The sequence below is a fragment of the Thermothelomyces heterothallicus genome (assembly GCF_042370625.1).
Source record: "Thermothelomyces heterothallicus CBS 202.75 unplaced genomic scaffold P884_scaffold_1, whole genome shotgun sequence".
NCBI lineage: Eukaryota > Fungi > Ascomycota > Sordariomycetes > Sordariales > Chaetomiaceae > Thermothelomyces > Thermothelomyces heterothallicus.
In genome coordinates, this window is record NW_027192562.1 from 2,375,035 (window position 1) to 2,394,985 (window position 19,951).

At 58.9% G+C, this 19,951-nt stretch overlaps 6 protein-coding genes across 6 annotated transcripts; 2 read left to right on the top strand and 4 right to left on the bottom strand.

Annotated features, from left to right (window-relative positions):
- Nucleotides 1-296: 296 nt before the first annotated feature.
- On the bottom strand, nucleotides 297-2,781 carry P884DRAFT_215404 (uncharacterized protein; the record flags this gene model as incomplete). The annotated part of the gene is made up of 2 exons (XM_069439260.1): nucleotides 297-792; nucleotides 847-2,781. The coding sequence occupies 2 exons, from the start codon at nucleotides 2,779-2,781 to the stop codon at nucleotides 331-333; spliced, it is 2,397 nt and encodes a 798-aa protein (XP_069302020.1). The 3' UTR covers nucleotides 297-330.
- Nucleotides 2,782-5,680: 2,899 nt separating this feature from the next.
- P884DRAFT_215407 (uncharacterized protein) lies at nucleotides 5,681-8,065 on the bottom strand. Its single transcript, XM_069439261.1, has 4 exons — nucleotides 6,925-8,065; nucleotides 6,409-6,811; nucleotides 6,222-6,345; nucleotides 5,681-6,123 (listed from the first exon to the last, which is right to left on the bottom strand). The coding sequence occupies exons 1-4, from the start codon at nucleotides 8,041-8,043 to the stop codon at nucleotides 5,997-5,999; spliced, it is 1,773 nt and encodes a 590-aa protein (XP_069302021.1). The 5' UTR covers nucleotides 8,044-8,065; the 3' UTR covers nucleotides 5,681-5,996.
- Nucleotides 8,066-9,866: 1,801 nt separating this feature from the next.
- P884DRAFT_11292 (P-loop containing nucleoside triphosphate hydrolase protein) lies at nucleotides 9,867-11,072 on the bottom strand. Its single transcript, XM_069437092.1, has 4 exons — nucleotides 10,918-11,072; nucleotides 10,575-10,694; nucleotides 10,127-10,505; nucleotides 9,867-10,044 (listed from the first exon to the last, which is right to left on the bottom strand). The coding sequence occupies exons 1-4, from the start codon at nucleotides 10,935-10,937 to the stop codon at nucleotides 9,970-9,972; spliced, it is 594 nt and encodes a 197-aa protein (XP_069302022.1). The 5' UTR covers nucleotides 10,938-11,072; the 3' UTR covers nucleotides 9,867-9,969.
- Nucleotides 11,073-13,099: 2,027 nt separating this feature from the next.
- On the top strand, nucleotides 13,100-14,710 carry P884DRAFT_305587 (uncharacterized protein). The gene has a single exon (XM_069445092.1). The coding sequence runs from the start codon at nucleotides 13,256-13,258 to the stop codon at nucleotides 14,486-14,488; it is 1,233 nt and encodes a 410-aa protein (XP_069302023.1). The 5' UTR covers nucleotides 13,100-13,255; the 3' UTR covers nucleotides 14,489-14,710.
- Nucleotides 14,711-14,870: 160 nt separating this feature from the next.
- On the bottom strand, nucleotides 14,871-16,490 carry P884DRAFT_296106 (histidine phosphatase superfamily; the record flags this gene model as incomplete). Its single annotated transcript, XM_069444387.1, has 2 exons — nucleotides 14,871-14,987; nucleotides 15,108-16,490. 2 exons carry the CDS (start codon nucleotides 16,488-16,490, stop codon nucleotides 14,871-14,873), a joined length of 1,500 nt encoding a protein of 499 aa, XP_069302024.1.
- Nucleotides 16,491-17,071: 581 nt separating this feature from the next.
- Nucleotides 17,072-19,948, top strand: P884DRAFT_253983 (uncharacterized protein). The gene has a single exon (XM_069440853.1). The coding sequence runs from the start codon at nucleotides 17,294-17,296 to the stop codon at nucleotides 19,859-19,861; it is 2,568 nt and encodes an 855-aa protein (XP_069302025.1). The 5' UTR covers nucleotides 17,072-17,293; the 3' UTR covers nucleotides 19,862-19,948.
- The last annotated feature ends 3 nt before the right edge of the window (nucleotides 19,949-19,951 follow it).

A 19,951-nucleotide genomic window follows, 5' to 3' on the forward strand; every position in this document is an offset into this window, starting at 1 on the left:
AAAAAAACACTCACAGGAGCCGAGGGTGATAATCCTCGCGGCAATCGAAGCAGAGCTCAGCAAGATGAACAAGATTCAAAACATGATACAAGTAGAAGATGTGCTATTACAAGGAGCGAAGTGTGTTTGAGAATAAGCGGCAAGTGAACAAGAAAAGATAGCAAAACAAAGAAGCGCCAAAAGCCGGAAAAAATGCAAAAGAAAACTGGTCCAAACAGATTACAATCAATACTCAATTTGTTCCCAAATCTGCGCTCTACCGTATCTCCGCTGCTGCACTGACAAATCGGGGGGGGGGGGGGGGTTGTGAGCTGGGGCTCAATTCGAGGTTTAGTTAGCAACCTCCTCCTCAACCCACCCATTCAGGTTCCCCTGGATCGCGAGTCCGAACCCGGCGCCCATGCCGCCAAAGCTCGCCTGATACTGGTGTCCGCGGCGCGGCTCACCCGGCTCGCCTCCGACGCTGCCGTGCAGGCTGTTGGGGCTCGTGCCGCCGTTCTCGAAGGGCGCAAACACGGGCAGGCTGACGGCACGATTGTGCGAGGCACGCGGGTTGCCAGGGGCAAGCAGGCCGCCAATGGTGGTCGCACCCGACGTGGACGGGTTGGAGACGTAGCCGTTGGAGATGCTGGCCGATTGCTGGTGGCCCGAGACCGGGCCCTGCGGGACCTCCAAAGTCAAGCCGGGCTCGTTAGGCGACGACGCGGCGGTGCCGAACAGCGCGGCCTGCTGAGCGGCCAGCACGTGGTTTTGCTGCTGCTGCTGCTGCTGCTGTTGTTGTTGCTGTTGCTGCTGCTGCTGCTGCTGAGCCTGCTGTTGCGCCTGTTGCTGAGCCTGCTGCGACACGTGCTGGAGATACATGGTAAGGGGATTGGTGGTCGTGTTGAAGAGCGCGGCGGCAGCAGCAGAGGCAGCAGAACCGCCGGTGGGCGAGTTACCGTTCGGGGTGGAGCCGTTCGCGGCCGGCGAGTCGCCGCGAGGCGACTGCTGCTGCAGCTGCCTGGGCGGGTTGCCGCAACGATCCTTGCCAAAGTTGACCTTGAACTTCTTGTACTCCTCCTTCGAACGGACCGCCTCGATGGCCTTGATGGCGTTCGCAATGTTGGTGAAGTTGACAAAAGCGCAGCTCTTCTCCCGCAGGGTGTTGACGAGCTCAATCTCGCCGTACTCGGAAAAGTCCTGCCTCAGCCGTTCCTCGGTCCAGGTCTCGTCGAGGTTGCCGATGTACACATTTCGCGAGGCACCGCCGCTGACGGCGAGAGCGATGGCAGGCGGAAGAGCGCCCGAGTGCTTGCCCCAGCCGATCTTCAGCCGACGATTGTGGATCATCAGACCCTGCAGGTTGCTGAGCGCGTAGAAGGACGCCGCTGCGGTGGGATCGATGAAGGTCACGAAGCAGATGTGCTTGTCCGGGATGTAGCGGATGTGGTGCAGGAGGCCGCCGCGGACAACGTTGCAGATCTCCTCGATCGTGGTCTCCGGGTGGATGTTGCCCAGGTAGATTGTGCGGTTGCCGAGGTTGCCAATGCCACCGGCGGTGGTGGCCACGGCGGCGGCAGCGACTGACTGCTGGGCCAGCGCGCTCGAGATGAGGTCGCGGTCCGCGCCGGTCAGCATGTGCGCGTAGCCAGGGGCGATGCCAAGATACTGGGCGGCATTCTGTTGCTGCGTCTTGGAGACGTATGCGCAACGGTCCTTGCCGTAGTAGACCCAGCGGGGCGCCTGCCACTTGGGCTCCTGGGGAAGCTGGGTGACGGCCTTGATGGCATTGGCAATGGAGAGGAAGTGCACAAAGGCAATGTTCTTCTCGCGCACAATCTTCACCGTGTCGATGGGACCAAACTTGCCCAGGTCTTCCCGCAACTCCTCCTCCGTGATGTCCTCGGGCAGGTTGCCGAGGTAGACGTTGCGAGACGCACCGGACTGCTGGACGGCGAGGGCGACCGAGGTCGGGACCTGCGACGGCTTGCCCCAGCCAATCTTGATATCCTGCCCCTTGATGCAGAGCTTTTTCAAGATGGCATCGGAGTGGAAGTGGGTGGCGGAGCTCGCGTCAAGGAACGAGATGAAGGCGCAGTTCTTGTCCGGGAGGAGGCGAACCGACTCGATCTGGCCGCTGCGCACATGTCCCAGAATCTCCTCGGCCGAGGTGTCGGGAGGGATGTTGCCGAGGTAGACGGTCCGGCTGGTTCCGGTAACCATGCCGGGACCCATCGAGACGGGCGAGGTAGGCTGCAAGGACACCGGGAGCTGGCCTCCGACGTTGTTGAACGACCCGGTCGGGGACTGCGGCGTGTAGAACTGGGGGGCGCCGTAGGCCGAAGGGGACACGATCGACTGATACACCTGGGGCGAGATGCTCTGCTGGACCGGGCTGGACGGGCCGTTCGCTTGCTGCTGGAGGCCCTGCTGCTGGGCCTGCTGGAAGTTGTTCACGTTCTGGAAGTGGGGGGTCGCGAAGGCGGCAGGAGTCCCAGGCTGGAACGGGCTGCCAAGGAGCAGCTGGGACGGCAGAAGGGGGGTGAACTGCATGTCAAACGCGGTGCCGGGAGTGGTCAGATCGGCACCATTGGCAGGTCCCCCCTGATGATGGTGCTGCTGGATCGGCTGGGTGTTGATGGTCGGGATGTTCCCGCGACGCGGATGCCTGTCGGCAAAACCACTGATGTTCGAGGTGAAGGCGCTGTGGGAGAAGCCGGTGTCGCTATTCGACGGCTTCGACTGGTGGCCGAAGCGGCCGGGGGCACTCGACCCGGCCTGGTGACCCTGCATATCCTGCATCCCGAGAAGATGCGGAGGGACAAGGCTGTCCCTGGCTGGGGGGGAAAGGACCGCCGTCTTGAACGAATCGAGCGTGCCCCGTCGGAGGGCACGAGAAGGATACTACGGGCCGAAATGCACCGAACGGTAGGTATCACAAGTACCGGTGGCTCTCTCAAGGATCCCCGAGAGCAAATCTGAGCGGGCCTCTTTTTGGTGTTGTCCAACCTCTAGGCTCTCCCTCCGAATGCTGCCAATATGGGGTTCCTTGCCGAAGTAGTGCAACAGGAACCGGAAGGCAACCAACAATTGAAGGTTTTGACGGCCAACTGACAAGGTTCGGAAAGTCGAGGGCGACTCGGGGGATGCCGAAAGTGGCTGCTTGTGTCCAAAGAAAGAACGCTTGACAGGCAATGCTTTCGTCTGGAACCAGGTCCCGTCTTCGAGCAGAGGCGGTCGACGGGAGCGGCGAAGGTTGCAGTTGGTCCGCGGGCAAACCCTCCTAGCAAAGCGCACAAGGAAGGATGTCGAGTAGTATTAAAATGCTATCGGTAAGTCGAGTGGGCAATTCTCAAGCGAGCGTCGAGAAGATGCAATATCGGCGGTGGGCACGAGAGCCCTCGTCCGAGCGAATGGGCCTTGGAAAACCGGGCGAATCGCGTCAGAACGGGCGGGCGGGCGGACCTTGTCCCCAAATTTTGCGCCAAATGATTAATACCTATTAAAGAATGATAGGAAAGAAAAAGGCAAGTTGGGCAAGTTGAAGGTGAAGGGACAAGGCAGCGCGTCCAACGAGTGAGGATGTGGGAAAGCAAGAGGAGAAGAGAGCGAGAGGGAAAAAAGGAGGTGTGCAAGACCGGGGCCCGGCAGCCAGCCGAATTGGGGTGGATGGAGCTAAAAGTGGTTTTAATTGCAACGGGGCAGGGAACCGTGGCTGTTCTCGCACGGTACCTGACAGCAGGTCCCTTTTTTTGTTCCTTGCAGCTGGTCCGCGCCCGGAAAGGCTGGCCATGCGATTTCTGCAACACCTCTGAGCGGGTACCACAATGCGAGATGTCCCTGCCAATCAGCAGCAGCCGTCGATTCTCATCGAGTAGGGGGTTAAAATCGTTGAAGTCCGCTGTTAGGTGGCCCGGTTTTGTGCAATCCTCTCCGTGAATCCTCTGGTTTGTTGAGCGTGTTCTTGAATTCCCTGAATAGTCCCCAAAACCCATGCGGGCTGCGAGATGCGCGATTGGAGACCCCTTTCTTCTGCTTGCCATCCACTACCTTGTTTGACTCGGTGCAAGGACAGCCCAGCCCACTAAACGCTTGGCAGGGCCATTCCTCAGGTACCCGGTACCTATTTCAACTCACTGCATCCTTCACAGGTAAGTTAAGGGCTAGTGACTACGGGATACACGACCTTAGTTTCCGTATAAAACAGGCGCGCCTCGGTGAAAGACCTGGTCAGCGGCCCGTCCCAGGAAACACATTGATCGAGTCGAGAGCCGTGTCTGCGATTGCCGTCACGTTTGTTCACCCGACCGCACTGCCGTGCCCACGGGCGATTCCCGCGGAATACTGTTTAACCGTGCCAATTTCCGATTGGCGTGGCTGGCGCTGCACCTCTGCGAGGGAAGAACGACTACCTTAGGCATGCTCGGTGTTGGTCTCGCGCTAGGAGAATACCAACTTTGGAAAGAGACGCCCAATTGCCGCGCGTTTCTACCACCAATTGTTACACTTCGAGGACGAGTTCCCAATGTGACACTGTATTCCGTACACGACATCAAACTAACTATACAAACCCCTCCCAGCCATTGACACGAAGCATATGAACTGTGTCCTTTGCCTGCTTGAGCACCCATCTCCTCCATACCTAACGTACATCCTAAGCACCCAAAGGTTGTTCTCGGTTCCTGGTATACAACATCGCACATAATGTACCGAATACTTGGAGGCCCAACACAGAAGAGGACCCTGGAATAAATATAGGACCACGGTTTCCATCCACTTGAAACTAGAAGGCTGGTTTACGTACGCAGTACGGAGTACGGAGCACGGAGCACGACCTACGGTTCAACCTGATATTTGCGGTTCTATAGTGTAGGGCATAGAGAGAATCTTGTTATGTACGTCCGTACTCTATACAGTAAGTACCTTGTCATCCCTCCACAAACGCATTCCTGCCTTCCTTGGCTTACATAGTAAACTCGAAGTACCCTCCATTCCACGCTCATCGATCGTCGTTGGCAGCGGGCACAGTGTGCATGCGAACCGAATCCCGCTCTTTGTTCCTCTTCATTGTTCTTCGTTTAACGGCAGGCCGTCAACAGAGGGGACCCAACCGCCTAGGAAGGCAGTGCAGGTCTAGAACAGGGGGCAGAAACAGCGCTAAGGAGGAGGCGAGAAATCGCTTGTCTCGGCCGGCCATCCAAGCGAACCGACTTGACGGAGGTAGGTGCCGGGACAATGCTAGAAGTAAGTGGGAAGGAACGCTTCAAGAAATAGTTAGATGTATGTACTCTACTATATGGAGTGATGTTCTGGTGGATTGTTGATGGCCTGTTTATCAGCGCCCTAGGTACCGGACTTACGGAGCACCTACCCTAGGAAACTAATGCACAAGTTGCAGGCAGTCTTGATTTACCTACCGGTTTTGTCGCTATCCTTTCCGTGAGTTTCATCTATTCTGGGTGACGAAAAAAAAAAAAAAAACGTTTCACCCACAGTTACCAGGAGCACGCACAGCACCTGCATACGGGCCCTCACAGGATTCACTGAACACGAATTCACAAACCACGCCCGGGTCCTTGTTCCAGTGCAGCAAAAATGACCCGAGAGATCGGCTCGGCCGCTCGACAGATCGTTCTAGGGTTGCTGAACAAGCAGCCCAACCCAACCCCCCCCGCCGCAAGCGCCGCAGCGCAGGCGGGTTCCAAAAGCACTAACGTTACGGAGTAAGCCACGGCATTTAAAACGATCCTCTAACATCGATCGGCTGAAACGTCCGTGTCAAGACCGCAGAAACGAGCGGATAGGCACGCATTCACGCAGAGCATCCGAAAGCAGTCCAGGGGGTGAGCCGAATGGTGAAGTTATTTCTCGCACACGCTATCGTGTCCATGTGTATGATGAATGCGTTCCGGTCTATCATAGTCATCAATTTCCGAAGTTGAAACCTACCTAGGTCCAGACCCCGGAGGAACCCCTGCAAGCCACCGAAGCCCGCTAACCCCCCCAACTGCAACGTCTCAAGGCTTGCACCGCCCCATGAAGCGCGGATACAAGCTGCATGTCCGGACAGTGTGCTGGTTGGCCATCCAAGCCAGGAAGCGCTCCAGGCCGAGGCCATATCCACCGTGTGGCGACGAGCCATACCTGAGGAGACACGTTAGTCAACGGATGCGGCACGGCAGACAGACACGTGGTTCGGTCCCTGACGGATGAAACTGAACAACGGTAGAGGGGAAACCCACTTCCTCTGCTCGGTGTACCAGTAATAGGGTTCGTGGGAGATGCCGTTCTTCTTGTACGCCTCGATCAGCTCGTCGTAGTTGTCCATTCTCATGGACCCGCCGACGATCTCGCCGACGCCGGGCACTACCCAGTGAGTCAGCATCACGATTTAATTCCTCAGTGTCTTTGGAAGGTCGTATGGCCTACTCAGCACGTCCACCGATTCGGTCACCCTCGGGTCCTGCGGGTCCTTCTTCATGTAGAACGCCTTGATCTCGACGGGGAAGTGCGTGAGCAGGATGGGCCGGTTGATGATGTCCGTCATGCGGCGCTCGGCCGCCTCGGCAATGTCGTCGCCGAACACGTGCGGCTTGCCCTCCTCGTTGAGGATGGGCGGGTCCTGCTTGTTGAGCCACTCGATGGCCTCCTCGTACTTCATGCGCAGGAAGGGCCGCGACGGCTTCTGGAAGTTGGGGTTGAGCGACTTCATGTACCCGCGCATCGTCTCGTCCGCAAGCACCTTGTCGACGACGCGCGAGATGATCTCCTCGAGGTGGTCGAGCAGGTCATTGAACTCGATGAAGTCGAGCTCGGCTTCCACGTGGGTATACTAGAGAAGAAGAAGAAGGTCAGTACCTCGTCCCACACACTCTCAGCCCCTCTTCACCCCGCGTCCTGTTTCTGCGTGCCCCTCCTTCTCACCCAACAGATCACAAATCGTACCTCGGACAGATGGCGCCTCGTCAGACTCTTCTCGGCACGGAAGGACTTCTCGATGCAGTACACATTGCCCAGCGACTGCATGACCGTCTCCAGATACAGCTGGCTCGACTGGGTCAGGTACGCCTCCTCGCCGTAATAGTCGTACTTGAACAGGGTCGCGCCGCCCTCGACCTGGGTCTGCACCATGGCCGGGGGGGACACCTTGCGGAACTCCATCTCGCGGTAGGTGTCGATGAAGGCGAGCTCGACGAACTCGCGCAGCTTGAGCACCGACGACGCGTTCTCGCCGCGCAGCACCAGGTGGCGGTTGTCGAGCATCTGCGCGTCCCACGGGTCCTGCTCCTTGGACACCTTGTTGGTGATGGCGTCCAGGTCGCTCGGGGCCGCGCCCAGCACCTTGTAGTAGTCGACGTGGAGCTCGCGGTTGTCGGGCGCCTTGACGCCCTCGGGCACCGCGCGCATCTCGCCGTACACCACCAGCGCCGTCTCGAGCGCGAACATGAGGGCGTCGTAGTTCTTGGTCAGGTCGCCGGCCGGGAGGATGCACGACAGGTAGCCGTAGCCGTCCTTGAGCGTGATGAACGTGGTCGTCTTCTGCACCCGCAGCTCGTGGATGCGCCCGTACACCTTGACGCGGGTGCCCTTCTTGGTCTTGCCGTCGCCCAGCTCGACCGACTTGTTGTTGATCTTGATGCGCACCGCCGGGGGGAGGGACGGGTCCTCCTTGAGAACGATCTTCTTGGCCTCCTCGAGGTTCTTGAGCCGCTGCTTGCGCTCCTCCTCCTCCTGCCTGGCCGAGGCCTGCTCCTTGGCCAGCTTCTTCTTGTAGGCGTCGACGCGGCCCAGGGCCTTCTTCATGGCGCTCTTGGCGGGCTCCTCCCACGCCGGGGCGGCGCCGGCGCCGGCGCCGTCACTCCCCTCCTTGGGCGCGGCCGGCCGGGTGAGATAAACCGGCGCCGGCTTGTCGAGGTGTTGCAACAAGGCATAGTAGAGCGACTGATACGGCTTGGCCTCGGAGCCGTCTGCAGAAGCGTCGTCCTTGCCCGACGTCGGGTCAATGTAGCATTTCAAGTCGGAGGCATCCTTGGTGCGGTCGGCGAGGTCTTGGGGTGCGGCCATTTTGTCTCTCGCACTGGTGCGCCCGTCAATCGCCGCTTTTCGTGCGTGGAAGGAGGGGACCCTCGTGCGAACAGCGTGACAAGGAGCGGGAGGGACGGATGGTGGGGTTAAGGGTCTGGGGAGTAAAAAGTTGGCGGGGCATTTGGAACCAGCGCTCTGGCGGGTTTTTTTTTTTTAGTGGAGCGCCCGAAACAGCCAACCCGCAATGACTCACTTTCAACCCTCGAGGCTGTTTGAGATAAAAGATAGCAAAGGGGTTTGCAATCCCGGCCAGGGAATCGCGGCTCTGCCATCCCTCTTTGACGCCTGGTCCGGGTATCTGGAACAAACCTGCGACGGTCGAACAGCTGAAAGATAAGTGTGTATTTCGAATGTACATACATACATGTATGCTCTTCGTCCCGTCTCCCTCGCGGCGGAACGTCGAGGATCTGGCGTTTGACTATCTCCAAAACACGTTGACATTCAGTTACCATATGCTGGGCTGCTCGACATTGCTGGTGCAAACCCATGCGTGTCGCGATAAGCCATCGCCGCTTGCGTGGAGGATGCTGTTTCACACCTGGGGGTTTCATTTCGCACAGTCTGTGGTGCTGTCATCCGAAAGTTACGTTGCATGTGTTGAGGTCGTCGATCGCCCAAGCAGTCAGGGGGGCCCAGCAAGCTTATCATTTAGCTTCTTCCGCACTGAATAACCTGGACTCGCCCATCACAGCCCGTCTCCGGACGGTTCATCCCAAGCCATGACTCATTCCACCCGTTCCTTCGATGACCCGAGTCAGTTGCGCCTCCTCCTCCATTCTTAGCATGTCAGGTCGAACAGTCAAAGCGAAGAGCAACTCGACCGTGTGCATCGAACAAAATGTCGGGTGTGAACCTTTCTCTCCCCGCTTCTTCCATGTCTATCCTTACCTTTCCCCGCATCCATCCGTGGCCAGATCATTGTCTGCATCGAATAGCATGATTGACTTAGAGTCTCAAGTCAAAAGGAACAGCTCTTGGTTGTTGTTCGCCTCCCGAAGTACATACAGAATCAATGGAGTCCAAGCGGATCAATGTGGCGCCTGTCCGAGTCAATAGCTGCCGGTGGGCTCGAGGATGTGGAAGTGAAGGACCAGTGTACAAAACGAAAGCACTCGGGTTCCCCCAACCGTCTGCGCTGTGAAATGCGCCTTCCAGTGTCGCCCAATAACCCATATACAGCTTATACCACTCTGTAATGCTGAACGATCAGGCCTAGGCGCAAGGATCTCTAGTAAAATTGATGGCTCCATGCATAGACGAGTGTTTTCGGTGCTCGAAGTGGGATCATCACCGAAGGCCCAACAAGGAACCTTGATTTATTTGCACTCGAATCGCCGTACTGTCCTATCAAAATGGAAAGCTTCCTGCCTCGGCTGATAACTTGCCCGCCCCATCGACAAGAGGGAAAAAAACAAATAAAAAAAAAAAAAAAAAAAGGTGGGCTGCCAGGATGGGGAGAAAAAGATACCCAGAAGCCGAATGAGCTGGGGTTGATGTTTTTTTTTCTTTTTCTCTAGAGGGAGAAACATTGAACATTGATCAATCCCAACCCAACCCCCATTTTCGCTGGTCAGTGAGCAATCTAGCCCTCGTGTCCAATGAATTGCTGCTGCTTCGCTGACGGGAACTGACAGATCTCGAAGAAACGTAGCACCTGGGGATTGCTCGGATTCTAGCCGTACTCCTTTCCCTCCCATCCAGCGGGTATCGGGTGATTGTTGTCCAATTGCTGCGCGCTCGGCCTAGGCGACATTCAAGCCGCAAGGTTCGAAGGCTGGCCGAAGTGACCTGAGTATATAGCTGTCCGGGCCCTTCTATCCTAACGAGCCAATTCCCAGGCAAAGTAAAAAAATAAAAAAGGATCCGGTTTGACAACTATTATACCACATGGTCGAAGCCAGGTTAGAGAATCTGGCATCTGTGTTTGTTGCCCTTGCTATTCTTGGGCGGGGGAGGCTCCAACGCAGCAACAATGGCCTAGGAAGAAATGGTTGGTTAGTCTGCACTTGTTCTTCATCCATCGCTGTCACGCGAACCGTCCATGAGTGCCGATACCCACCTCATCAAAGACATCTTTGAGTTTGTACTGCGTGAGCGCGCTGCACTCAACGTACTTGACTGCGCCCAGCTCCCTTGCCATCCGCTCGCCGTCCTCCTTCCTTACCGGGGCCATCTTCTGCTTGGCCAGCTTCTGCACCACCTGTGGGTCATCCCGCAGATCCACCTGGGTGCCGACAATGAGGCACGGCACGCCGGGGCAATGGTGGTGTACCTCGGGGAACCACTTCTCGCGGACGTTTTCGAACGAAGCAGGAGACGTGACGCTAAAGCAGACGAGGAAGACGTCGGTCTGGGGGTACGAGAGCGGGCGTAGGCGGTCGTAATCCTCCTGTCCGGCGGTATCGAACAATCCCAACGTGTAGGGCTCGTCACCGATCCTAGATGCGACTGTTTAGCGATGCATCGCACGCGTCTAGATGCGGCATGGTGCCCGGGGCGCGGCGTACATGACCGTGACAGCATAGTTGTCGAAGACCGTGGGGACGTATTCCGAAGGAAATTTGTTTGTCGTGTAACTGATGAGGAGACATGTCTTGCCGACGGCACCGTCACCGACAACCACGCACCTAGAGATTATTGCGGTTACTCGGTCAGCGACAGGCTCGAATCATCATCTCGGAGCAGCTGATGATTCGCGGCAATCGGGGCGACAGGAGCGCATCTCATTCGAACGGTATCTCCCGCGTAACACGGATGCGAGATGGCATCCTTGGACGAGGTCCCCAACAAACGTCATGGCTCGCTCTTGGGCCGCTTCAACTGCCGTGTAAGGGGTTGGAACGGACGTACTTGATGGTTCCGAGTACCATTTTCGGGTCTGGGGGGCTCCCGTGCAGGAGCAGGATTCTTTAAATGAGTACTTTGGCTCGTCTACCGCCTCAAGCGAAGCCTTGCATCCAACCTCGTCTTCCCCTCAGCGCACTCTGCAGACCGCTGGCGATTTCAAAGGTCCGCAGAGCGGAGTGGAGTCCAGAGGCGAGGAAGGGATGGGGAAGCAGGAAGCAGGAAACAGGAATTAGGAAGCAGAGGTTCGGTGGCGGTTTCAACGTTGGGCAAGCAGCGGGAGCCGACGGTGACGAATGGAAGCGATGGGCTGTTTCGAGTCGAGGGGACGGCGTGTTTCTGCAACAGACAAGGGAGCGCCGGGGTCGATTCAGACGAATAAAGCAAGAATGGATCGTCAAGAGCAGGCAGGGAGCAGCTGGACAACAATTGAATTTTGGGGGGGGGGGGGGAGGAGGAGGAGGAGATGGGTCCGGTTGCGAATTAAAGGGAGCTGGTGGTTTTGTTGCGACAGTGCAAGCCGCGCCCTCGTAAGATTAACGGGGGGAGCTTGGAGAGAAACTAGGCGCTGAGGAAGAATGTCCAGGCGAGCGGTCAGTGGCTCTGGCTGGGGGTCCTGCGCGCTGGGGCCAAGCAGGCTTCCCAGATTCGGTTGGGCCTTCCGCTTGATGCTCGTCACAATTGACCCGGACTGGTGATAAGGATGATGTTGAATCCCAGCAGCCAGGTGGCAGACAGCCGGGAAGGGTTCGGCTGCGCTAGCCGGTTTGAGCTAACATCGAGTCCCGGCCGTGACCTCAACTGCAAGACGAGGCCGAGTTGAAACGGGAGTGCAAGTTTCGGCAATGGAGAAAGACGCCATAAAACGCATAAACTTTAACACCACGCTCGTGTAGAGTTTCATGCAAGCAGTGTGTTTCTTTTTCAGCCCACGGTCCGGGCGGGCTTCCTGGCGCACTGACAGAGGGTGAGCGGCCCACGGCTGCAGCTGGCAAGGTGCATTGGTTGGCTTCTGGAAGACGCAAGACTGGTCAAATGCGGTGCGACAGCTGCAGCGCCCTATCATGGCACGATCCACAGTCGACCAAGGTAGGCCACGTCCGTTTCCGCCTCGATACAACACCAGCGGCACAAATGCCGTACAAGCAAGTAAAGCTTTGGCGAGTACGGCAATGCTCTATAGTACTCAAAATACATGCACCGCATGTATGCATGCGGCTCGGGGTCGGCCAAATTGCGCCGGTTGGTGTTAATTCTACGGTATGGCTCTTCCGATTGAATGGGACAAAAGGGCGAAAACGCTTGCCTACCGGCGGCTGGAAGTCCGATTGCAAGACGAAGTCTCTCTCTTTCTCTCCCCGTGGAAATTCCCGCTCGGTCGCATTGCAGCGACAGCAAGGTCTTGCATGAGGAACGCGGGGCGCCCGTGCTCCAATCTCCAAGGGCTTGCGACAAACAGGGAAAGGATGGGCCACTCCTCTTTTTGTGGTGAACACTAACGTTAGCGAATCGATGGAGCACGAAGCGAACCCAGGCAGAGAAACGGATAGCAAGCGCCCTCTGTGGAAAGGTTGCGGCTTGGCAAGGGTCCTCTGAGCCAAGCCCGCGCAAGTGGGGCATCGCCGCGAAAGCTATCGAAGCTTTCGTTTTTGTTGGCGTTTGCTCCTCATCTCTCATGCTCTTGCCCGGCGGTCAAGGGATTGATGGCTTCCGGGGCCAGCATCCGGCTGATTGCTGTCCGTGGGTCTGGGATATCTGGCAGTGGTTGTTGTTCGGCACCCCGCGCATGGTCTATCTTTCGGGGCTTTTCGAATGAGGTCCGATTACTCTCCTGGATTGTGCCGTAGACGTCTGCCCGTCTTGGTTGATGCTGTGTTGGTAGCATCACGGATTTCATCAGTGGCAGGGGTACTACACTGGGTACTGTTGTACCCTGGTTCAGGTGTGCTCATGTGTACGTCCGTACTCCGTACTGGACTGTGCACTGCGAATTCCAATATGGTAGTCATGCGGATTTACTCCGTAGAGGTCGAAGAATACTGGGGTATCACCACGCAACTCCGATATTTGTGAAAATGGGTCTTCTGCAGGATAGCTGACCAATCACCATGGGCCGACAAACCAACCGGCAATCAATCTCACAACCGGCAACTACCGATCATGTACGTACAGTACATACAGTACGTACACTACGAAAACACAGTAGCTCACTCACAACCAGAAACATCGAAACACCCTCAACTACTCCATATACTATACCGAATTCATCTCCACTGAAAAAAAGAAGGAAGGAAAAAAGAGAGAGAGAGAAAAAAAGAAAAACAACAATACTGTTCTGAACATTATGGCTTCCAACACCGACTCTCACCCAGAAGCAGCCCCGCCATCCACCGAACCAGACACAGGACGGGGAGCAAAGGAACAAGCACAAGAGCCAGCACAGACACAGACACAGACACGGGCACGGGCACGGGCACAAGCAGGGCCGGAGCCGGCGACGGAGGCCGAGTCCCAGAGGATCGACGCCCTCCTGGCGCGCTACCTCGCCCTGCTGGACGAGTACGCCGCCCTCCGGACGCGCCTCGGCGACCTGCAGGCGGCCGTGTTCCGCGACCTGGCGCGCGCCAACTTCGCCGCCGAGCGCGGCGTGCGCTACTACGGCCGCGACTACTACGACGAGCGCATGCAGGCCGTGCGGCGGGTGCGGGTGCGGATGCCGGTGCCGGTGCCGGTGCCGGTGCCGGCGCAGACCCAAGCGCGGGCGCGGGGCAGCGGTGGCGGTGCGGGAGGAGGGGAAGAAGGGAGGAGTTCTGGAGATCTCGATCTTGAGGACAACAGAGCCGTGACGAACGGGAGTGCGAACGGGGCCGAGAGGGCGGAGGCGGCCGCGACGGCGGGGCTCGGAGGGGAAGAGGGGGCGAGGGCGGTGAACGGTGCGAGCGGTGGGGAGGGCGAGGGTGGGAGGGAAGAAGAAGGAGGGGGAGAAAAGGGCGGTGGCTGGACCGGGCCTGTGTTTAGTGTCGAGGTGTACCCACCGCCAGGGGGTGAGCGAGAGGATTCGGAGAGCACGGTTAAACGGCCGGGGCAAGAAGAATCCGGGCCAAATGGGAAGGGCGCATCTGGCTTGGTGGAAAAGGAAGCAGGCAAAGGTGAAGCTGACGGTGACGGTGACGGTGACGGTGACGGTGACGGAGAGGGAGACAAATACGAGAAGCGTTGGGGGGGAGGTGGCTCTACCATTACCGCCACTGCTACCGCCACTACTACCACTACTACGCCGGAGGAGGAGGGCCACGAGGGGACGAAGAAAAAGCCCAAACCAAAACCTACCGACCCCCTCCGCTGGTTCGGCATCCTCACCCCTCTGCCCCTCCGGCAAGCCCAGAGCCACTCTATCAAAGCAGTGGAGGAGATCATCCCCCGGCTGGCGACGCTCAGTGCTGAGATGGCGGGAGTGGAGTTGGAAGTGAGACGGGCGAGGAAGAGGCGGGCCAAGGCGGAGAAGGCGGAGGAGAAGAGGCTCGCGGAGCTGGGTGAGATGATGGCGAAGGTCAATGTCGGCGCGTCAATGACTTGATCCAATGGCCGTCGAGAGTGTTTACGAGAAACATCATTCAATCGGTTACGAGAGCGGCCCATCGAATCTCCAAGTGGACGGTTGACTGAGTGATGATTGAGCGTGAAATGTCTCGTTACCGCGTCATCTGGTTTCTTCAATTATTATTCTGCTTCACCCAGTATAGTATCACGGTATCATTGAGGTAAAAAACTAATCAACGCGCTGTCCGCTGAGCTATCATTTTCCAACCTGTCCAAAAGGACGAGGTAGCCAAGGTCTGACCATTTTTACCGTGTATCAAACGCCCTTCCCTTTTATACCGACTCCTGGCTAATGATGATCATCGACGATACTAGCGGCACGTCCCCGGAATAGTTAGTTATGCTCCAGACCGTCTCGCTTAATAGCCCGCCCACTCGGGCTCCCCTGTCGGCAGAGCCGGCTGGTCCCTATTCATGCGACACTGCTCTTTCCAATTCTTTGGGGTGAACTTGTCGACAACGGATTTAAACGCGGCCTATTATTGTATTGGTCAGCTATTGCCTCTCATAACCACCTTTTTTCTTTCTTTCTTTCTTTCTTTCTTTCTTTCTTTCTTTCTTTCTTTCTTTCTTTCTTTCTTTCTTTCCACACTTACCAAGGTGCAGAATGACTCGTCTCCCGCGAGATGATTCCCGGGCAGCTTGCAGGCCGGGACTGTGACGGGCTCGTCATTGTAACGTATCCGAACATAGTAACCGTTCAGCTTCTCCCTCTCGGCGGCCGTCAGCTCCGTCGTCGGCCTACGCCCGATGCTAGCCGGCGCGCGCGGCGACCCGAGGATCGACGCCCACCAGCTGCCCTTGGCCGGCTCGCTAGGCGGGGCTGATGCGGGCTTGGACTCCCTGAAGAGCTCGATTGCGATGTGGCTCGTGAACGGCGGCCAGCGGTCCGTGTTGTACGCGCCCAGGCTCGCCAGCACGCCCGCGAGCGTCGTGTCGTGGCACCCGCTCAGGCCGAAGCGGATGCGGCCGCCGCCCGGCCGCTGCTGTTGCTCGACGGTCCCGACCATGCGGCCGACAATGTCGGCCATCAGGCCGCCGATCCCCAGCATGCGATACTCCCTCGACTCCTTGTATCCGGCGAACCACTCGTCCACGCCGATCTTCTCCATGATTGCCCGCGCCTTCTCGTCGTAGAACTCGTCGGGCAGCCTCGTCTCGGGTCCGTGGGCGAGCGTGGCGTTGACCGTGTCCATAATGCCCGACAGGCGGGGTCGCGAGTCCACGGCGACCTTGGAGCCCGGGGGCATCCACTTGCCGTAGATCTTTTGGAGATACTCCATGTCGGGCGTGTTGTTCCACCTGTCGGCAGCGCGCTGGGCGAACGCCCGCGACAGGGCGGCGAACCGGCGACAGTTACCGTCGTTGGGGTAGAGCGTCTCGTCCCCCGGCACGCGGGTGAGGATGGTGGGGGTGGGGAACTTGCCGTCCGGGCCGGGCTCGCGGGCGGACGGCGGGTACAGGGCCGAGAAGGTCTGTTGGAGGGACTCGAGCGCGCGGGGGACCGGGGTGGAGCGCAGGTAGAGGAAGTCGGCAGAGCTGATGGTGGGCGGCAGGAAGCCGAGGCGGTCGACATAGTGTTTGCGCAGGCGGAGGCCGAGGTTGTACGTGCTCTGGCGGCCTAGATCGGTCAGGCTGCCCATGTCACAGATGTCATCGCGCTCGCCGTTGGGGCCGTGGGCGAGGACGGGTCCGTCGTCGTCCCCGAAGGTCTCGAGCCGGCGTTTCCATTCCAAGGTGTCGAAAGCGTGGTTGCCGGTGGTGGCGTTGGAAGCGGCGAGGACAACGGAGCGCATCTGGCGCGCACTGGCGCAGTAGGGCCACCAGGGCTTCAGGCCGGCGTTCTGGAAGCGAGCCGAGACGGGAGTGCGCTCGCCGTGCCGCATCAGGATCTGCACCAATTGCAGCTCCAGGCCCTCCGGGTAGAGCTTCCGGAGCTCCTCATCAGTGTAAGGCGGACGCGGAACTAGGCTCGTCATTGTGTTTGTGGCCTCGCTAATGATTTACTTGGGAGGAAGGTTTGGGCCCAGAACCCGCTGCGGTCTTAGCGCACAGTACTCCGTATTCCGTATTCCGTATTCCGTACTGCTAAGTGCCTAGGCAGGCAATTCTTTTATGCCTAAGAGCAACACACCTACCTTATGTAGTAGGAAGGTAGGTACGGGTATGGGTCGCAACTTCGGGCGCACAACCTGTAGTGTACAGTACAATGCAGTGTAATAATCCGAGGTAAGAAGTCGCGAAACAATGGAGAAGGCAGTCTCGGGGTATGGTGCCTTTGACGCCGAGTTCTGAGTGACGGAGGAGGACCCAGGACGCCTCGCCCCGCTGCCCGAGCCCGGACGTACACGAGCGGTGAGGCCCCACGGCAAGCACCTCGAGACCCCTGTCAAGTTGCACAGCAAGTACGGATCCGTACGGACTACGGACTACGGATTACAGGTGGGGCACGCGCTTGCCGTTTCCGCTGTAGGCGCAAAGTTTCAACGCGATTGCTGAATTGACGAACTCGAACTCGGAACGAATTTTGAGATTGACGACCCGTAACTTCGAGCCGAAACGGGAACTGACAGGGCACGGCACCACAACACCTGTGCTGCAATCGCCCCTGCCAGCTCAACGGCTTCCGCGTCCCGTTACCCATCTTCATCCACGTGGTGCGGGATGGCGTTGTAGGAGTGCAATATTCCCCGTAACCCGATTTCTGGGACTTTGCTCCGACGAGACCGCGACCGCGACCACGACCACGACCACGACCACGACCACGACCACGACCACGACCATGGCCACGACCACGACCACGGCCGTGCGCGAACTGGGCGCCGTAGGCAATGTCTGCCTCCGATGCCAGCTCAGGCAGCTCGTTACGTCCCGTGCCCGAATGCGCCGCGGCATCTCGAGTCTCAGCAGCGCCGCCGCCGCCGTCGAGGATGGCCATGCCGACATGCAACCGCAAAAGGAGGACGGTACTCCCCCGGCCTCCCCGGTCCCTTCTGCCCCCCTGCATCTCATCGGCTCCCGCCGCTCCTCCTCGGTCGCCATGTTTCAGAGCATCGTCCAGAACCAAACTCAAATGCCTGCTACGCCCGGAGTCTCGGCTGGCGGAACGGCGAGCATCGAGCTCGTCAAGGACGTAGCCCGGATTCAGACAATGATGGAGCGAGAGGGCGCCACGCTCGCCCAAGCATACGCATATTTTGAGGAGGTCGTGCATCCTCAGATAACCAAGGAGGGCTCGGGCGTCCCGCAGATTGTCAAGAACCAGATTGCCGCCGTTCTCCTGAATAGGCTTGCCCTGGAGAAGCCACGAGACTTCGAGTCAAACGAGCTGCCGAGCGTCACCCGCATCACCGAGATCATGATTGAGCTCGACGTCCTGAGGCCCTCCGCCTGGGCTACTCTTGTGCTCTGGCTGGTTCAGCACATATACCGACAAGACACGGTCCCCGACGCGTACGCCTCTCTTAAGGACTACGAGACTGCCATGGCGCGGCGAGACGCTCTCCTACGCGACCTGCTTGGGGCTTGGCGGGCGTTCTGCGCGCAGAGCGTTGCTGTGAAGGAAGGTTCGCCGGACAATGCCCCCGAAGAGGGAGAGGGCAAGCCAAAGTCGGAGCGTGCGGGAACACAACCCCAGCAACGGACCACGCTCCAGAAGGCATTTGGAGCCATGTTTCCCCAGTACCTTGTCCCGTCGCTGCTGCGGCCGACCTTCGCGGCGTTTGCAACCTACAAGCTGCTCACAGACACGTTCAATCCTGCCCGCGCCACCAGCGGGGACGCCGCTCCCTTTCTGCAGATGATGAAGAGATTGATATTCCGGACGCGGCCGCCCCGCCTGGAGGACTTCAAGCCCATATTCGACACCTTCCCAGATCTGCCCCGATTTGTGTGGCCCAAAAAAGGGGGAAAGGACGAGGTCAAGGCGTTTCTCAGGCCCATTTCCGGACAGACCTTCAGCCAACGGAAGAATAGTATCCATCGGCAGCTGGGAAACGCCGTCAAAAGCAGGGACCTTGAGATGGTCAAGAAGGCCTGGCTGGAGCTCTGGGGCGATGCTCCCGTCCCCGATGCCGCCCGCATCAGTGAACTGGTGCAGTGGCCCGACCTGTTCGACTACTTCATCCTGGCCTACACCATGATGCGGCGGCCCCAGCAGGCCATCGAGGTCTGGAACAGCATGGAGCGCATCGGCATCAAGGCCACCACCAAGACCTGGACAGCCATGCTCAACGGCTGCGCCAAGGCCAACAACGCCCGCGGCATCAAGACCGTCTGGGACAAGCTGCTGGCCTCGGGGCTGCCGCTGGACGCGGCCATCTGGACGGCTCGCATCCACGGCCTCTTCGCCTGCCGCGAGCCCCAGGCCGGCCTCCGCGCCCTCGACGAGATGGCCAAGTACTGGGACGCGCGCGACGATCCCCGCTACGCCACCATCGCCGTCAAGCCCGCCGTCGAGGCCGTCAACGCCGCCGTCTCGGGCCTCCTGCGCCTCGACCGCGAAGCCGACGCCACCAGGGTGCTCGCCTGGGCCTCCAAGCGGGGTATCAACCCGGACATCTACACCTTCAACATCCTGCTCCGCCCGCTCGTCCGCCGCGGCGACATGAAGGGCATCGACGAGGTCTTCGCCACCATGCGCGACGCCAACGTACACGCCGACGTCGCCACCTTCACCGTCCTGCTCGAGAGCACCCTCAGCAACATCGCCGACCTCCCGCCCGCCCAGGTCATCTCCCTCGTCGAGCGCATCCTGGCCGCCATGAAGTCCTCCGGCGTCGAGATCAACATGCAGACCTACGCCAAGATCCTCTACCTCCTCCTCCGCGAGGGCGACCGCGCCGAGGAGCCCGTCAAGGCCGTGCTCGCCCACATCTGGCGCCGCGGCCTCGAGCTGACCTCGCACATCTACACCATGCTGGCCGAGCACTACTTCTCGCGCGACCCGCCCGACGCGGCCGCCGTGACGGCCCTCATCGAGAACCGCCGGCTGCACGACAACAAGGGCATCGACCGCGTCTTCTGGGACCGCGTCATCAAGGGGTACTGCCAGGCCGGCGAGGTGCGCCGCGCCCTCGACATCTTCGACCGCCATTTCGTCGGCGAGGGCACCATTACCTTCGGCACCCTGTACGAACTGCTGCGGCCGCTGGTCGAGGCCGGCGACATGGAGGCCGCGATGCGCGTTGTCGAGGCCGCGCGCAAGATCGGCAAGGCCGAGGAGGCCGCCGGTCACCACGGCGGCAGCGAGGGCAAGAGGTTCTGGCGCCACCGGTTCTGGCACCTGGCTTACGAGCACGGCCTGATGGGCGGCCCGCTGGTCGAGAGGTTTCGAAAGGCGAACGTGTAACTTTGTGAGCGGTGATGTAGATTGGGCTGTACTTGTATAATCCGCGAAGAATCTTGATTCTGTGTATATTACACTCGCATCGCAGGCTCC

Coding starts and splice junctions, on each gene's coding strand:
- P884DRAFT_305587 (XM_069445092.1), top strand. CDS start 13,256: ATGGCTTCCAACACCGACTCTCACCCAGAAGCAGCCCCGCCATCCACC.
- P884DRAFT_253983 (XM_069440853.1), top strand. CDS start 17,294: ATGGCCACGACCACGACCACGGCCGTGCGCGAACTGGGCGCCGTAGGC.
- P884DRAFT_11292 (XM_069437092.1), bottom strand. CDS start 10,937: ATGGTACTCGGAACCATCAA. Junction 10,695..10,917: donor ATGGTACTCGGAACCATCAA/GTACGTCCGTTC, acceptor AATAATCTCTAG/GTGCGTGGTTGTCGGTGACG. Junction 10,045..10,126: donor TCAAAGATGTCTTTGATGAG/GTGGGTATCGGC, acceptor ATTTCTTCCTAG/GCCATTGTTGCTGCGTTGGA.
- P884DRAFT_215407 (XM_069439261.1), bottom strand. CDS start 8,043: ATGGCCGCACCCCAAGACCTCGCCGACCGCACCAAGGATGCCTCCGAC. Junction 6,812..6,924: donor CGAGGCGCCATCTGTCCGAG/GTACGATTTGTG, acceptor CTTCTTCTCTAG/TATACCCACGTGGAAGCCGA. Junction 6,124..6,221: donor TGGTACACCGAGCAGAGGAA/GTGGGTTTCCCC, acceptor GTGTCTCCTCAG/GTATGGCTCGTCGCCACACG.